The 16,842-nt window shown below is 44.0% G+C and overlaps 1 protein-coding gene across 1 annotated transcript; it reads left to right on the top strand.

Moving 5' to 3' along the window:
* The first annotated feature begins 14,038 nt into the window (after positions 1-14,038).
* On the top strand, positions 14,039-15,846 carry LOC142365517 (uncharacterized). The gene is given in 4 exon segments (XM_075446332.1): positions 14,039-14,055; positions 14,321-14,838; positions 14,841-15,029; positions 15,032-15,846. Coding segments are annotated over 4 exon segments (1,539 nt in total).
* The last annotated feature ends 996 nt before the right edge of the window (positions 15,847-16,842 follow it).

The raw sequence follows: 16,842 nt of genomic DNA, 5'->3' as shown, positions 1-16,842 counted from the left end.
GCTCTGGAAAACTGCATCGAATTAGTACTAGATGGATAGTACCTACCTTTTAACCTATTATATGCTGGTTTCAATGACAACTGAGCACTTTCCTTTTTTTTCTGTTTACAGGTATTCCAAAGGCTGGGAAGCTATGCCTAAAATCACAGACTATCATGTGTCGAAACAGTCTGCCCTCAAGGACTGCTGATTTTTATCTGTGGAATCATCTGTAAACCAAAGTTCCCAGAAACTCCAAACAATCTGACAAAGAAGATAATAGTGATTTAATTCTTATAGGAATACTGATTTCTAGTTTTACTTGTATGTTATATGACTTGGGTTTTTTTACCTTTTGCTTTATTGTTTAGGTTACTGTTTTTTAATGCACAATAGTTTTATTTTGTTGTGGTTTTGATAGTTATAATTTACTACAGAATTGTAAATATAAATCTACTGTCATTCAACAGCAGTGGTAGACAAATATGTGTAAGTTTAATATGCGTTTATATATTAGGTGTAATGATTGTGCATGTGTTCCACAGAGATTCTAATCAAAAAACAAAGAAATCTTCAGGTATGATAGAGGAAAACACAGCCTTTAAGTTGTTGCAAGGATTTCTTAGAATGATGAATTGGACTCAGGGAACCACTCCTCTTCTGCTGCCAACAACCCCTGCAGAGGGATTCCCTTTTATTGTATGATAAAAGTGGATCCCAAACAGGTTAACACATGGGCATACAACATAGTTTCTGACAACAACGCTGAGCCACAGGCCAAAAGATGCCTAGTTCCTTTCCAACATTATCTAAATGGACATAATAGCCTCGATGAACTAGAAAACAGTACGTGTAGCACTTTAATGCTACCTGCACCACCTGAAACTGTATGGGTGTGTTCCAATGGACAAATATCAGACTACATTCAACCCTATTGGGATGGATTAGAATGTACTCTAGGTATTCCAAGCTTGTGTCCTACTATAGCTTTTAATTTCATTCAATCCTTAACAAAATCACGAGGATATAGAGCTAAAAGACAGTCACAAATGTGGAACTCCATGCAAGAAAATGGTAATTTTTTTGCCTGGCCGAGCTATTATACACCAGCAATGAGACTAAACTTAGGAATGAAAGCTTTTTGGGGTTATTGGACAGTAACAACCAATAATCGATTATATATAGAAAATTTGACATGGCAAGCAGAATCCCTAGCAAATTGGACAAAAACAGCAATTAATGCAGTTGACTTGCAGGTGCAAGCTACATCCAAAATGACGCTACAAAATAGGTTAGCCTTAGATGTGATTTTGTTAAAAGAAAGTGGTGTTTGTGGATGGCTAAATGCCTCCTATCCTGATGAAACCTGCTGTGTGTCTATCCCAAATGTATCCGTCACTTTACATCAAGCCATGGATGAAATGCATAAGATTGCAGAACAGTGTCGAGAACTCCGTGAAAATATGAATCAGAAGCCCTGGGAATGGACAGGGTGGATCTCGAAAGTTTTTAATGGACTTGGACTAAACATTAGTGGATGGATACAAAGTGTGATTCAATATGTATTTGATGTTTATTGTACTCCTTATTGTTATTTGTGTGGGTTTATCATGTGTACAATCTTCACTAGTTAAAACTTTTAGTACGCATATCAGAGTGCTTCGAGTTTATGACCCTGAATATGTTCCTTTAATACCTTCTCCTCTTAGGGAGGAAGATGAGCCACTCAACCCATCTGAACCTAAATTCACCCGATATACTTTTTGGCGAAATGTGACAAAGGTCACGGGGTGGATAATGTGGGTCGGTGGCCTTGCTGGACTTGTCAATGCAAGAGGAAAGACATGCTCGAACTCAGGCATCAAGAGCCAAAGAGTTAACAAAGGGAGCAATGGACTTGCGCTTATCTTGTCAGACAGAAGTAAGGGGGGATAGCCCATCAATGTAAACCAAGTGATCTGTGGGGCGCAGCGGAGGCTGCGCAGCCAGAGATTGCTTCAGATAAAGAACAGGTGGCCCCCGGAAGCGCATACCAAGATGCCTGTTCCGAAGGCATATCAAACTGCTGAGACCCGCTTGTGACGACACAACATTCCATGCCAAGAGCCAATCGACACATAATAATTGACTTAGTCCCGCCTCGCAAAAAGATTTTCAAACATATAAAAACTGGCACTTGAAAAACTCTCTTTGGGAGGAGGAGCCAAGCGAGAACTTTACCTGACAGATGGGTCGACGGGCCTGAACCTCTCTTCCCTCCCCAAGAAGGGAAGCCTTTTTGGTAAGAGTCGCGCCTCTGACTTTGTCAGACATACCCCCAGGAACACATTGTTAACTGAAGTGCTAAACCATTACTTTGAGCTCAACTTTTGTAGACAGTGCGTTTATCAACGGCAATTCAGAATCTGTGATACCTGTCGCTTGAATAAATTACCTATTGTTTCAACTTTGCGAAACTGTTTCAGTGAAAGTCCTTGGAGGGGCTCTGGCAGGCAAGCTGAATCTGATAAGAGGCTACATGCTTAACCCCTTAGACATAAACCGTTGACCAAGTCTGGGACTAGGATTGGATCCAGTCACACCTAGACTCCTCTCTGAGAGAGAGTTTAGAATGCAAGGGGGTCTGCTCTGAACCTCGTGACTCAATGGGAGGGCTTTCCTTTTGCCGCTTATCAGGCTCCCTTACCCCTTTCAACGCGACACTGACAGTAGAGATCCTTCTGCTAGTACCTTGACTGTGCAGCTGGAGCACAGAGGGGTGCACTTTCTAACTATAATGATGCATACTTTTACGAAGTGAAAATAGCAAGGCAATTTTTTCTAATCAAAGTCACTAAAACTGCACTCTTCATCCCTACCCTCCTATAAGAGAGAATTTGGTGCCGTCTGGTGCATTTTTGTTCCTTGTGTTTTTTCATATAACAAACTTGCATCAAATCTTCTAAAAGAAAAAGAGATAGTAAAAGTTGCTTTATAAAAAAAAATCCATAACTACTAATGAAACTATTTTCTTCAAATGCAATTAGATTAAAATAGATATTTACTCTTGCTTAACAGATTCCTTGGAAAAATTAAGAAAATTGCTTGCAAATGGATGCATGCATGCTTTTATCTTCATTAATGTAAAAGGAAACAAATTTGAAAAGATTCATCATTGCAAATCTGACCACATATCCTAGCCATTCACCTTAGAAACTAGACAGAAGTGATATACACAGACCGTTCTGATCAGTTGTGCATTTGACAAATTATATTCTGGGTTTGCGTGGCAAGGTTTTGGTAGCAGGGGGGCTATAGGGGTAGCTTCTGTGAGAAGATGCCAGAAGCTTCCTCCATGTCCAAAAGAGCCAATGCCAGCCGGCCGTAAGACGGACCCGCTGCTGGCCAAGGCCAAGCCAGTCAGTAACAGTGGTAACGCCTCTGAGATAACATGTTTCCAATTTCTAATTCTGAGGTTATAATCTCAACTAAGAAAATGAGAAATGGCAGACAAAACCAGGCAAACCTAGGCAATTCCAGGATATGCAGTACATGTACACCTATATCAGAAACTTTCCTGACAAGTTGTTTTCTGTTCCTCACTGGACAACAGCCATCAATACAAAGCACACAGGAAAAAACAGGACTCAGTTATGATGAAAACAAAATCCTATCCTGTAACTTTCCTTCCATCATAACTTACAAATTCTTTATATTAACTTCCTTCTAAAAGAGGTTTACACAAAGAGGTGAAGTTTTTTGCAAATTGTTCATCCTCAGAGAAGGAAGAATTAGTGAAAAAACCCAACATACTGAGAAATGGTGAAATGGGGGACATAAAGGCTTCCACTCTGCAGGTTACAACCCATGAAGTTGCCACACATTTTAGAGAATGGTGTTTAATTTCCAGGTGTTAGCATACAGGGACTGAAACTTTTTGTTCTCAGCTGTGATTACCTATTAAAAAATCCTGCATAAAAAAAAAAAAGAAAAAATGTCTTAGAAATACTCAATTCTTAGAGGTCTAACGAAGGCAACTGTAGGCACTCAACACTCTGAGAATGAGGGGTTGTAGTTAGATATTTAATTTTATGTGCCCCAGAGTTAAAAAATCACCTCATAACTTCATTGTGTTACTATCTTATAGATTGTCAGATCGTTATTAAGCCATCTTTCCACAATGTCCTGGTGTTCATGAAACAAGAGGCAAAGAGAATGACTCTGGATGATGATGGCAGTTAGCAGACCCGTGGTCAACAACACACAGCTCTTTTTGCATGAAGTTTCAGTGTATCCGCACAAATTTATTTGTAATAATTCCTTATAATGACCTGTCACTGCACGTACAAGCATAAAGCACTGGCATCAGAATAATTTGTAAAGAAAACTTGGTCATTGCAAGATACCTGCCAGAGTGGAGGACTGTGATAATAACAGACAGTGTAGGACTATGGGAAAAGCTTGTTTCCAATGAGTGACAAAAATGGTAGCTTGAAGCAATTTGTACCAAGAGGATGGCTCAGCACCACCAGATGCAGGAAGCTGCCTGGTAGATATGCCTAGTTAAATAGAAATCATTGTTGCTGTATGGAAATAGAGTGCTCACTAAGCCTGGATAAAATATAAAATTAAGACATCCTCTACAAGTTGATTTTTACATAGACCGATGACGCTTGGACTAGTGATCCTAACTGGTGTTAGGACATCAAGACTGTGCAGAGTTATGGCCCCAACTAGAAGATCAGCATTCAGCAGACCTTCATGGAGCCAGAAAACACAACACCATTAATGCTACTGTTATCTCTGCTGTTTATTTCTGCTGGGAGAAAATTGCCTTTGTAATCTAAACTGCCACTTGGAAAAATGAAGCTAATTATAAAATTTGTTTCTATGATCCAAATTAGTTTCTTGTATTCCAGGAAAAAAGAGGCATGAGGAGTCTTCCAATCTAAATATACCGAATAAGAAGAAAACATGAGCACTTGCATTTCACATATTCCTTATGCTATGTGAGTTTGTCCCAAGGATTGTGCATCCATAGAATTTCATCTACTAGTTGATATGTCCTTCATTGTGGAACTGTTGTTACATATAAAGTTGTATGTTCAAGACTGATCAGCCTAGTAATGATATAATCTGCTATTGTTGCACAGTCAGTAGTAGAAATAGTACAGTGAAGCACTGTTTGTCGAGATAAATAGTCACATGTTGCGGCGGCATCAAGGACTCGACCAATATGATCCATAACAGTCAACTTTATTAGCAAAGAATCTGGATTATATAGACAGCACTCAATTATGATTAGTCACTATACATAAACACTCAGCACAATACTCAGCTATGATTGGTTACTATACATAAAAACATCTATTAATAAAACACCCCGGTTACATGATTAATACTCAAACTATGATTGGTCAGTATTCATAGAAAGACTGTTTACCTGCAGCTGGCCTGAGAATGATTGTCTTTCCCACAGCCAGCCTGAGAATGTCTGTTTTCCCGCAACCGGCCTGAGAAAGGCCTTGAGGCCTGTGCTGCTTGAAGCCTGCACTACTACAAACCCATCAAGTCTATATTCAGAGTGTCTGGGTTGCTCACAATATGTCCCTGTTTCTCCAGAAACCCTACAAATCCTCCTTTTTGTTTTTGAGCAACCCAGATATCATTAAACGTCTTTTTAACCACCTTTATGGCACAACTTATCAAACATCCAAAAATGCATAGCATTATTAGAATCGTAATCAACATCACTATTTCCTGTTTGACCAGATCCAACACCCACTGATGCCCAGGCGACTGAGTCAGTCCATCAGTCTTGACTCTACCTCTATAACGTTCAAATTTTTGCGTAGTTCACTCAATTGTTGATGTATCTATTTTGAGTGGTCATACAAATTCATACAACACATTCTTTCAAAATCTTCACACTCATGTCCTTGTGCTAAAAGCAAAAATCAGTTGTTACGCGATTTTGTAAAGTCGCGTGTCTAATCAAATCAACATCTAAAAACAAACTACTTAAGGCCTAAGAAGTAGCATTAGTCTTCTTGGTTAACCCATATCCTAATTTCATCGGGGCAACTAGAGCCTGAAAGGCTGCAGTCCTGGGGGCTAAAAATGATGCAGTGATTATTTCACCGCTATTCCAAAATTCGATATTGTGTTTGCAATTTGAGGCAAAGGCATGAATTGTTCTTTTCCCTCGGTATCGTGTATTTCGGTGGCCAATTATCATGATCTGATTTGGTATTAAAAGCAAAAATCTCTCTAGACTACAGGGACCTTCCTTTATATGGGATGGGATGGACGGTTAAGTATGGTCCCTACAAATGATAAATACTTTATGGGGTAAAGCAAGTGGTTGATTAATTAATTTAGATATGTTTAATGTATTAACGCTCCATGCATGTGTTTGATTTCTCCCTGTATAGCTAAAAAACAAAACAAAAATATTTTGGTATGGAGTCAGGTAATTCTATCTCTTGAGGCTTTAACTGGGCCAACAGCGGTTGAACAGTCCATAGGTCCCACATATCAGTGACTGTGCCATTGTTCGGGGGGACCACACTGGTCAGTGTCGATGATATGGGCCATGCATCTAAAGGGACACCAACAAGGCGTGTGGAAAAGGGGGTTCCCTGGAGATGCTATGGACAGGTAAATCGAATCTGGTCTTGTCAGGTCTGCTAGCGTGACCCACACACTCATTTTGGTTGCGGTGGCACCCATACTGTTTGCATACACCCAGTCAAGTTTAAGAGGATTGTTATCATTTCTATCTTATATACTGGTCTGTGTTACAGCAAAAATAGCGGATTGAATAGTTCTTACTTACGGTATCGATTTTTTTACAGCGAATGCACAATGGTGTTAAGGTACGATAAATGTGTTGATTACCATTAAAATAAATCAAATACCTTTTGCGAAATATACAATGTGCGATAATATATCCATAACAGCGCTTACAGACTAAACATACAGACACCTGCGGCCTAGTGAGGTCTGATACACCACTCCTTACAGTCTCAAACGAGTCACTTGCCATCAAACAGTGTGTTATCACTCAAAATGTCTTCTGACGGTTCAGCAGGCACTTTAGAGTCTTTTGTGGTTGTCTGTTGCTTGTCTAGCTCCGGCTTAATGCACTTCGCTGGGAATCATTTAGGTCCTACATCTGTGGAAACACAAGCATACCCATGCCCTCACATCAATAGTTTCCATGGTATTGTCTAAGCTCCCAATTGCAAATCCAGTGCCAGCACCTTTGCCTTAGGTCGTATATTAGCATTCTGTAATGACAGAAGATGAGTTAGGATAGGAGGCAATTCTCGAGACGCTAGAAGCGTTAGGTGGTTCCAGCTGAACACGGTTTCGTGCAGGCAATCATGTACTCGGACATTAGTTCCTGGGAACTTTCTATCCCGATCAGGCAGCTATTTGCACGAGGGTCTCTGTTTTACTTTTGTTCAATCCGTAGCCAACTTACACGCCAGGTCAGTTAATGAGGTTGCTGCTGCTGATGAGAGTTGACATAATTTTGGCCTTCGGCTTGCTACCACTTTCTCAGAGGCCCACACAAACTACAGTATTAAAAACAGACATAAGAACACAAATGCCAATTGAAGACACAGAGATGTGAAGTGCATACCATAACTTGCTGGGTATAAAGAAAGATTAAATTAACCTGAGAATGGTACATACTGATGGTAAATCTGTTACCTAGCATATGGGTGTAGATTGATTTACTTGCATCCAATTGTCTTTCTGGGTTTACTTGTATCCAGTTTTCTTCCTGTGTGGATGGTGGGACCGAAGCACCACCTGACCACAAAATATCATTATTGTCAATTGGAGGATGCATCTCACCGCGTCAGGCATCGAAATAGCAGTGTATCAATAATATGAGCTCAGTAAATTTGCACTTGGGTTATAGGTATACTTATCACACATACAAACATCTCTAACATTCAGTATTGGCTAACCATATTAATCACCTAGCGACTCATTAACCTTGTATAGCTAAAATTAATGTATATAAAAGTACAAAGTTGCAAACATTAGCACATCTAACCCCTGTTGCATCAAATGCTTGTAGTCTTGTTAAATCAGAGTCCAAACACAAGAGTCTAAAGTTAAAAATGAAAATTAGAAAATAATCAATACTTGCAGAACTTATTCCAAACCGGAAGACACAAAACCTGTTACTTAGTCCAGACAAATCCATTAGATCACAGAAACTAAATAAATCCATCAGAACACAGAAATATAAACACTGTAATGTAAAACCACACATTTATGGTCGCGACCACACACACACACAGGCACACCAAGTTTTTAGCACAAATCCAAATATTGCAAAGACTTATGAACAGACAAGGACTTACAATAATATTCAACATTTAACAGACAAATTCCCAAGCTTCAGTTTCAGGAAGAGTACTTTCTTTTCAATTTTGTTTTAGGAAGGGCGTTTTCCCTTCTACTCAGGGATATAGCCTAATGTTGAAGCTTTCACTACGACTAACAAGCAGGCAACAAGAAATAATACTGGAAGAATGCCTTTGCCTTATTAATGGTTCCTGCTCATAACTTTTTGGTCCAGGGATCAGAGATTTTCCCCGAGAATCCCTCGGTGCTGGCTGGAGGTCCTGCAATACCTCAGACCATTGATGTTCAAGAGCAGCGTCCTACCTGGGTACTCAAAATCTATTACTAGAAAGCAGTAAAATAATTAACTCTCTAAAACTTAATTTTTGAGTTTTAGAAAGCAGGCATTCTTTACTGCAGTACTGAACGCACAGGGAATAGTTCTACCCAAATGTGTGTACCGAAAAGATACTCTTACTAGATATTTATGCCATGTTGACATACATAATCATTACATTTCCAAGAAGTGGTTAATATTTTCTTGGCCATATGATACCAAAAGATCCATTCCAGAGTCTTCAACTCCTGCGCATTAGCACATCACTGACCTAAAAGAGGATAAGGCTGGAAAACAAAAAACCTCATAAATTATATACAAGTTTGTTGGCAAATTGACATTAATTCTGGAGGTAAAGGCAATTGCAATTCCATCTGAAACCTTTTGTAAAACAGTTTTGCTCTTGGCATTGATCTTCGGGAAAATAATAAATCTGAGTCCCTTTTAACAAAGTAAATAGAGGGGACAACTCTTCAGTCATAATGTCAATATTTTCACCTTTCAACAGAGTGAATAACATCATCTAGATAGACCATCTGTAGTAATTGAATTATGCACACTTTTTCCTAACCAAGGCGTTGAATGTCAGAAAGATGGTTCTCGCCGCGCCGCTTGTGGGTTAGGTCAGGCCAGGCCGGTGCGCTGGGCTCGGCAAGAGGGGCGCAGGCCGCGCCGCCGGTTGCCCGGGGCGGGGCTGTGTGCCCAACCAGGTGTAAGGTTTGCTGACCCATCCAATGTGGTGGCTGCTGGCGCAGCGGCTGTACTGCGTCTGAGGGATTGTGCAGTTTTATGTTGGAATTCAGCTTGTTTTGATCTCAGGTCGGGTACGCCAATTGCTGCAGAGGGACCCTGTCGTACACTTTCAGGATGCCGGGTTTTGCACTCCACTTCCCATTTCTTTGGATTTAAAGGATCGTCAGGTTTTGGCGGATTTATCTCCCTCATTTCTCATGTTGGGTTAGGAATTTCATCATATGTAGGGTTAAATTCAAAAGACTGCGGCTTTGTTCTTGCTTTTGAGATAATGGCGAAGGAGTAGCAGCCGCTTGTAAGATAGTTTTTGCGGGCTTAAAAGCATTTAAAGCTCTATGCACTAATTTCAAAGTAATGATTTCCTCAGGGATTTTAAGTTGCAAGACTTTGTTCTTTCCAAATTCACTGTAAATTTTTTTTTTTTGATGGAACTTTCGCATCTTTCTAGGTGACTGTCCCATTTTCCAGCGAGCTGGGGGGGGGACAGACCCGATTCCTGTTCAGGGCCTGTTGGACCCAGCCCCTGCTCACGACTTTCTTCAGGTGGTACATTTGCAACAAAAGGACTTTTCTGAATGACTCTGGCCACTTTTTTCTCTGTTAAGACATCTTTTAACGCTTCATAAACCAAACGCTAAGATGATAATACTCGACTCGCATTCACATCACCCCTTAAAGTTATGTTTAAAAGGTAACTCTTCTGACACCTTCCAAGTTAAAATACCAAACACGCGGTGATTCCTTGGGCACTCCATTACTTCTGAGTCAGGCTAACAACAGCTCGAAAAACAGGAGCTAATTATCGCTCCTCTTTATTGTCAACCTGCATGCACAGAGTTCACGATTCTCTGTCACACATTCAAGTCGAACAACTGATCTGTTTCCCAGTTTTCTGCATTCGTTAGTATTGTGGTTATCCCGCTTACAGTTCACACATCACTTTAGCTATCCCTCTCCACCGTACCCCTGACCCTCCCCCGGTTCCCAACCCCTCATCCCATGGCACGGCGCAAGGTGGGGCTGGAAGAGAAAATGGGTTATATGGGTTAGGGACTGGTGGCTCCGGTAGCGAAGTGTCCGTAACCTTCTCATCTGTACGAGTCACTGGAGTCCTGGGAGACGGCGGCGTAGGCAGAGGAAGTGGAGGATACCGCGGTATAGGATTCAGGGACGTGGGACGATCAGAAGGGGCAGCGGCGGCGCGCAGCCGATCTGCGGGCGGCGGCGCCTCAGCGCACCCCTGTCCGCAGCGCGGTGGCTGTGGTAGTGATTCTGGCGGTGGGGGTGGAAACTCCTGCGCCAGTGGGTCGCGCCACGCGTACTCCTTCTCCTGGACCGCAGGTTCCCCTACCTCCACGGGCCGCCGACTCTGACCCCCTCCTGCTTTCCCAGGCGGCGCGAGGGTGCTGGGACCTGCGAACGGCAAACTAATCGCCAAGCAGGACCCTCCCTCGGGTGTTAATGCAGCGAAAGCAGAGGCAGCAGCTCCCCTCTCAACTCTCATAGCTTTTAAAGTGTCATGTATCAGCCTCCACAACGTGGAGAATTTGCTCGCTTCCTTGGATCCTGTACTAATTCCTTCCCACAGTTTCGTTGCTATATCCGCCCAAGTCTGAACTTCAAAGGCAGCATTAACACAGGGGATTAAGTCCTTTCTCCGTGCCCAAAGCAACAGAGACTTCAAGGTAGCTGAGTCATATTGTAACCCTCTCACGGAGAGGAAGTGTTGGAGGAGCTTAACCACTGCTGACTCTTCTTTTGTCAGTGTGGACCTCATCTCCTCCCCGGCCGCCTGCTTGATCAGGGCAGGATTTCCGGGATTTCTTTTCCCGACTTTGCGCTAGCGACTCCCGAGTGCCGGGGCAGCACTCACCTTCGGCCGGTGTCCGCTCCCTCAGGGTTCGGTCTTCCTGGAAAAATCACCCATAGATGCTAATGCCGATCTGAGTGTCCCTGTTCGGGCACCATTTGTTGCGGCGGCATCAAGGACTCGACCAATATGATCCATAACAGTCAACTTTATTAGCAAAGAATCTGGATTATATAGACAGCACTCAATTATGATTAGTCACTATACATAAACACTCAGCACAATACTCAGCTATGATTGGTTACTATACATAAAAACATCTATTAATAAAACACCCCGGTTACATGATTAATACTCAAACTATGATTGGTCAGTATTCATAGAAAGACTGTTTACCTGCAGCTGGCCTGAGAATGATTGTCTTTCCCACAGCCAGCCTGAGAATGTCTGTTTTCCCGCAACCGGCCTGAGAAAGGTTTGTTTTCCCGCAACCGGCTTGAGAAAGGCCTTGAGGCCTGTGCTGCTTGAAGCCTGCACTACTACAAACCGATCGAGTCCATATTCAGAGTGTCTGGGTTGCTCACAATATGTCCCTGTTTCTCCAGGAACCCTACAGTCACATATCATAGTCTTGTGTTTTACTAAGGAATCTCACTAGTCCCAGCTGATAAATGTAGTACCTCTGTTGGTTCAAGGCTGTGATTTATTACCTGAGAGGTTTTTCACATTTTCTATCTTTTCCTTATCAAGAGATTCCACTTTCAAAGCTCAGCAGTTCGTACTGAGCATTGCCATACTATATAATTTAGGTAAGATAGGATCCTTCCTTTTAACTAAAATTCTGTCAGCATTTCAAAGATTTCTCTGAAAAATTGATTTCTGTCAGACAAATTGCGTTTTCTGACATTCTTTCGTAGTCTCTTTGTGGATATAAACCTTCAGTTTGATCCTCATTTGAGCTTTTGCTGTGTGGCTTTCATTTCTTTCACTGCTACTAGAAGCGCATCAGCAGGAATGCATTTCCAAATGATGGCACTTTTCTGTAGAAAATGTTGATTTTCATCAGGTAGAAAAAAAAATGTAATTCTTCCCTTGAAAGAAGCTCTAAGGTCTTATTCTGCAAGCCTCTCCTTTACCCCATAGCTCAGTTAGTAACACAACAGGAGGCATGAAAAGGGCAGGAACTTACCTGCCCAACTGACTTGGAAACAGATTTGTAAAAATCACTGAGGAAATTGCACAGAAGTACATAAAAGCACTGCAGGGAAGATAACAGAAGGAGCTATTGTCATGTGAAGAATAAAGAATCACAAGCTTGATTTTTTTTTTCCCCAAGGAGAAAGAAGGGACTTACCAAAATGGTATTATCTTTGCCACTACTCAGTCTTTAAATGTACCTGGTTTAGTCCTAAAATGGACTGCATCCTTTTCTAGGAAATGTTCTGAAACAGTCTTAAAGGAACTCTATCTTTGTCCTTACATCTTTCTTTATATTTTCGGTTGAAACAATCTCAAAAGTAAATCAATAACTTCAGGGCTGTCAATTTTTTGTTGTGTTTTTTTCTTATTGTGACTGCTATCATATATAGGATTTTCCTTATAAACTCTTTTCCTGGACTTATGCAGTTAAAGGAAAAATAATTTTAAAATAACACATGTTGCTTCCTTGGTTTTATATTTATACTAGTACTTAGTATTTTTATAGGACCATAAGTATCCAAAGTACAGTGCAAACATTTATCAACCCTTACAAAACCACTGATGTTGGATAGGACAACAAATGATCTATCGAATGCCAGTAATAAAACTGGAAAATATAGAGATTAGTGATATGTTTCTAACAGATGAAAGTAAGAAATCAGAGATTCAGTACATGTGACTTCTCGGCTCTTAGCTCCACTTCATTCAGCTTACAAGCACCTCTGCGGTGTGAAGTGTGGTAGGCTTACCCTCATCCTAGTGTCCTGAAGGTGTCCTTCCAAGAAGACATCTCAATCCTGTTCTGTGATGCCCATTAGGAGCAACTCTTTGTGTATTCATTTTACCCTCCTTATAGTCTGTCACTATTTCATGTGACTCCCTCCCTGAAAATGTGTGACCAATATGCTGCAACCTGTCCTATAAATAACTGTAGAAGACCGCTACGAACTGTTTTTGTCTCGACATTGCCATTGTTGTCTCTTCCTGGTCTCTGAAAAAACCGCCACAACGACCTGCAGGAAAGCGCTTGCGCACAGAGTAGCACGTGGACTGGCAAGAGCGGACTTGTCTAAGTGGGCAGCACACATGGCACGAACTGCACGTACGCGGACATGCTCTGCGCATGTGCAAATGCCCCTATAAAAGGGCAGCACATGCTCTTCAGAGCTCTCTCTCCCTCTTGCTCTCCTCCGAGCCGCCTCGCTGCTGGGCTCCGCCCTTGCCAGGGCCTCCATGCCTGCACAGAGACTGAGCCGACCGGACATCGCTGGACATCGTCGAATCCGTGGTGGTGGTAACTGATCCCATCCCCCCGCACTTCTTTTCCTCGCCCGCTGGGGTTTTTCCGACTTTACTCCTTTTTTTTCTGTCTCGTCTTCTCCTCCCCCTGCTGCTGTCCCCACCCGACCTCCGATTCCTGGTTCACCGAAATAAAGTTTACAAGGTTGCACGGCATATGACTGCATTTGCATCTTAATCTCGTCTCCTGGGATCGCATCGAAACCTCCCCGATATCGGATCGGGACATTTTTATTGGCGTCACGGACAGGATCCCTCAAGACGAGAGTGCCGTGCTTCCTTGCTGTGGTGCGCTCTGCGATTGCCTGTGAATGAGGGTGAACGAAGTGTGAGGAAGGTGTGAATGTCGGTTTCCTTTTGTACTGCTCTTATCACAGACCTGTATTAGTATATGGTTTGGCCTCCTGGGAGTGAATAGGGGAAACTTGGACTTTAAGGTGTGGCCCTCTCAGGAAGATATCCACTTTGTAGGAACTTTTGTAGGAACTTTGTGGGAATTTTGTGCTTTAGTCTACGTTTTGGCCTCCCGGGAGCGTATAGGGGAAGCTCAGATTTGAAAGCGTGGCCCTCCTAGGACGACATCCCCTTTGTAGGACAGTGGCTGCCCAGGAGGCAGCCGACACGTGTGATTGTGCGTCCGTGCGGGGTGAGGAAGCAGAGAGACTGTATGACTTTCTAGAGGCTCACCGAGCTCGCCCCTCGCTCCAGGGGCAAGGCTGGGCGAGGGACCATTGGTTTCGGTTACAGAGTGTGGTAGACAAAATGAAAGTGTTACAAAAAGAAGCCAAAGTTAAGAGGGGGAAGGGAAAAGCGATCATCTGTGCGGTGTTGGGAGCAAGTTTGGCTGCTGCGGTGGAGGAAAAGAACCAGAGGTCTGGTCAGGCTGAGGCGGTGGTAGATTCTCTGCAAGCGGCGACAGAAACGCTGCGGGAACAGTTGTGGGAAAGTAAACGGCTGCTGGAGGAGGAGAGGTGCCAAAACGTAATATTGAAGGAGGAGTTAAGGAATCAGCTCCTGAGGGAGGCAAACTCCTTGGCAGAAACAGAAGTAGCACGGGCAGAGAAAGGGATACGATCGATCTATCCCCAGGGGGACATGAAGGGAGCAAAAGAGACCGCAGGCAGCCCCCCCACATGTACCCGTTGGTTAAAATGGAATATGTATATGAAGACAACGGTGATAATCGTCCCCAGGTTATTACTAAAGAAATCCCTTTTGCGGCAACCGAATTGGCAGAGCTGCGAAAAGATTTTGCGAGAACCGCGAGAGAATCGGAGACCGAATATGTCTGGAGCGTGTCCCTGTCGGGGGGGACGGGATCTTGTTATCCGAAAGGGAAGCGGAAGGGTACTGGGGCCCGGGCGTGTTCTTAACCACCGGTGATCGCCGAGCCCCGTGGTCGCTGACTCAGAGGGCCGCGTACTGGGCGGGGGAGTTGAACCCACTGGAGAGGGGGGATCCCCTGGCCATAACGGGCACGACAGATCAGTTACTGGAAAGTGTGCAGAAAGCAGCTTGCCTTCAGATGATGTATGATCAGGAGCTCAAGCCTAATCTGAGCTCCCCAGTGCTGCTGCCGGCAGACCCCGAAAGAATGACTCTCCTAATACGGGGGCTTCCCGATTCCCTGAAACCCATAGGGATCCAGCTGCAGGGGAGAATTCAAAACACCCCCAGCGAGGAGAGAATCACGGCTGCCCTGGAGGGGGGGGCGAGCCCCGACCGTCGGTGGCCAGGGAGGAAAGTGTGGACGTGGGGGGAGATAGCCCAAGAGATGATTTACTATGGGAGGAAATACGGACCTGTTAACCGGCCGTATCCAAGGGCTGAAACCAGAGCCGTGCGAGCCGCAGAACGAGGGAGTGGGCAGTCGTTTTTCTCAGGGAGAAGCCCGGATCTGGCCGGGAAAGAAAAGCCCCTAAATCGGCAGGGGATCTGGCAATTAGGGCTTCAGAAGGGCATTTCCCGGGACCTCATGGATGGACTCCCGACCAAGAAGCTAGGACAGCTTGTGCAGAGATGGTCAGGGCGAGAAATCGCTTTTGCGCCAGGTCCTAGTGCCCCACCCTTGGTGGATCTAGGGGGGGAACGAAATAGGGAGAAGATGGTGGGAAACTAAACCCTCCGCCCCCCCAGGGTGAGGAGGGAGGAGGAGGGTGGATGTTTGTAAGACAACTCACCTGCAATAACAAAGGGGATTTATTGATTACGGTGGCGGTAGGGCCAAAGAGGAGGCCAGTAACCTTTTCGATTGACACCGGAGCACAAATTACTGCGCTAAGCCGGGTCGAGGCAGAACGATGTGGAATTTTGGTCCCGTCCAAAAGCCTGATAGTTTGAAACGCCTTGGGGAAAACCCAGACAGTGCCCGTGACTCCGGTGACATTATGGCTACCGAGGGAGGAAGACCCTGTGGACACCATGGTAGCTGTGGGACCTTTCCAAATGAACCTTTTAGGCATGGATGTTTTAAAGGGTAAACAGTGGCGTGATACCCAGGGAAATTCGTGGTCCTTCGGTGCCCCCCAAATTAGACAATTGGCTGAAACCCCCAGAGCGGAGGTGCGTCTGCTACAAGCGGCGCCTGCCCTCCCCCCTTCTAAATTAACGAATGTGAAACCCTACCCGCTGCCGCTGGGAGCCAGGGCAGGCACAGCCCCGGTGCTGGCAGAGCTGCGGGAACAAGGAGTGGTAGTTCCCACACACTCGCCTTACAACTCCCCGGTCTGGCCGGTGCGAAAACCTAATGGAAAGTGGCGGTTAACGGTCGATTACCGCCGTTTGAATGCTAATACGGGACCGATAACTGCTGCTGTGCCCAACATTGCCGAACTGCAGTATAAAGGGCAGCCAGTTCAAATTAAAGAATGCTGAGCAATGGTTAAGCACAGGTGAAAGTCTAATTATGTGGGTGACTCAGAGTGAGTGAGAGCAGCTGAAGGCAGGGAGGAGAGTATGAGGAGATCTGGGCAGAAGCAAGGTGTGGGTGCCACAATGGGGAGAGGCATTAAACCAGTGTGGTGGGTTGACCCTGGCTGGATGCCAGATGCCTACCAAAGCTGCTCTATCACTCCCCCTCCTCAGCTGGACAGGGGAGAAAAAATATGATGAAAGG

The sequence above is a fragment of the Opisthocomus hoazin genome, chromosome W, assembly GCF_030867145.1.
Source record: "Opisthocomus hoazin isolate bOpiHoa1 chromosome W, bOpiHoa1.hap1, whole genome shotgun sequence".
NCBI lineage: Eukaryota > Metazoa > Chordata > Aves > Opisthocomiformes > Opisthocomidae > Opisthocomus > Opisthocomus hoazin.
This window is presented reverse-complemented; position numbering and strand designations above follow the sequence as displayed.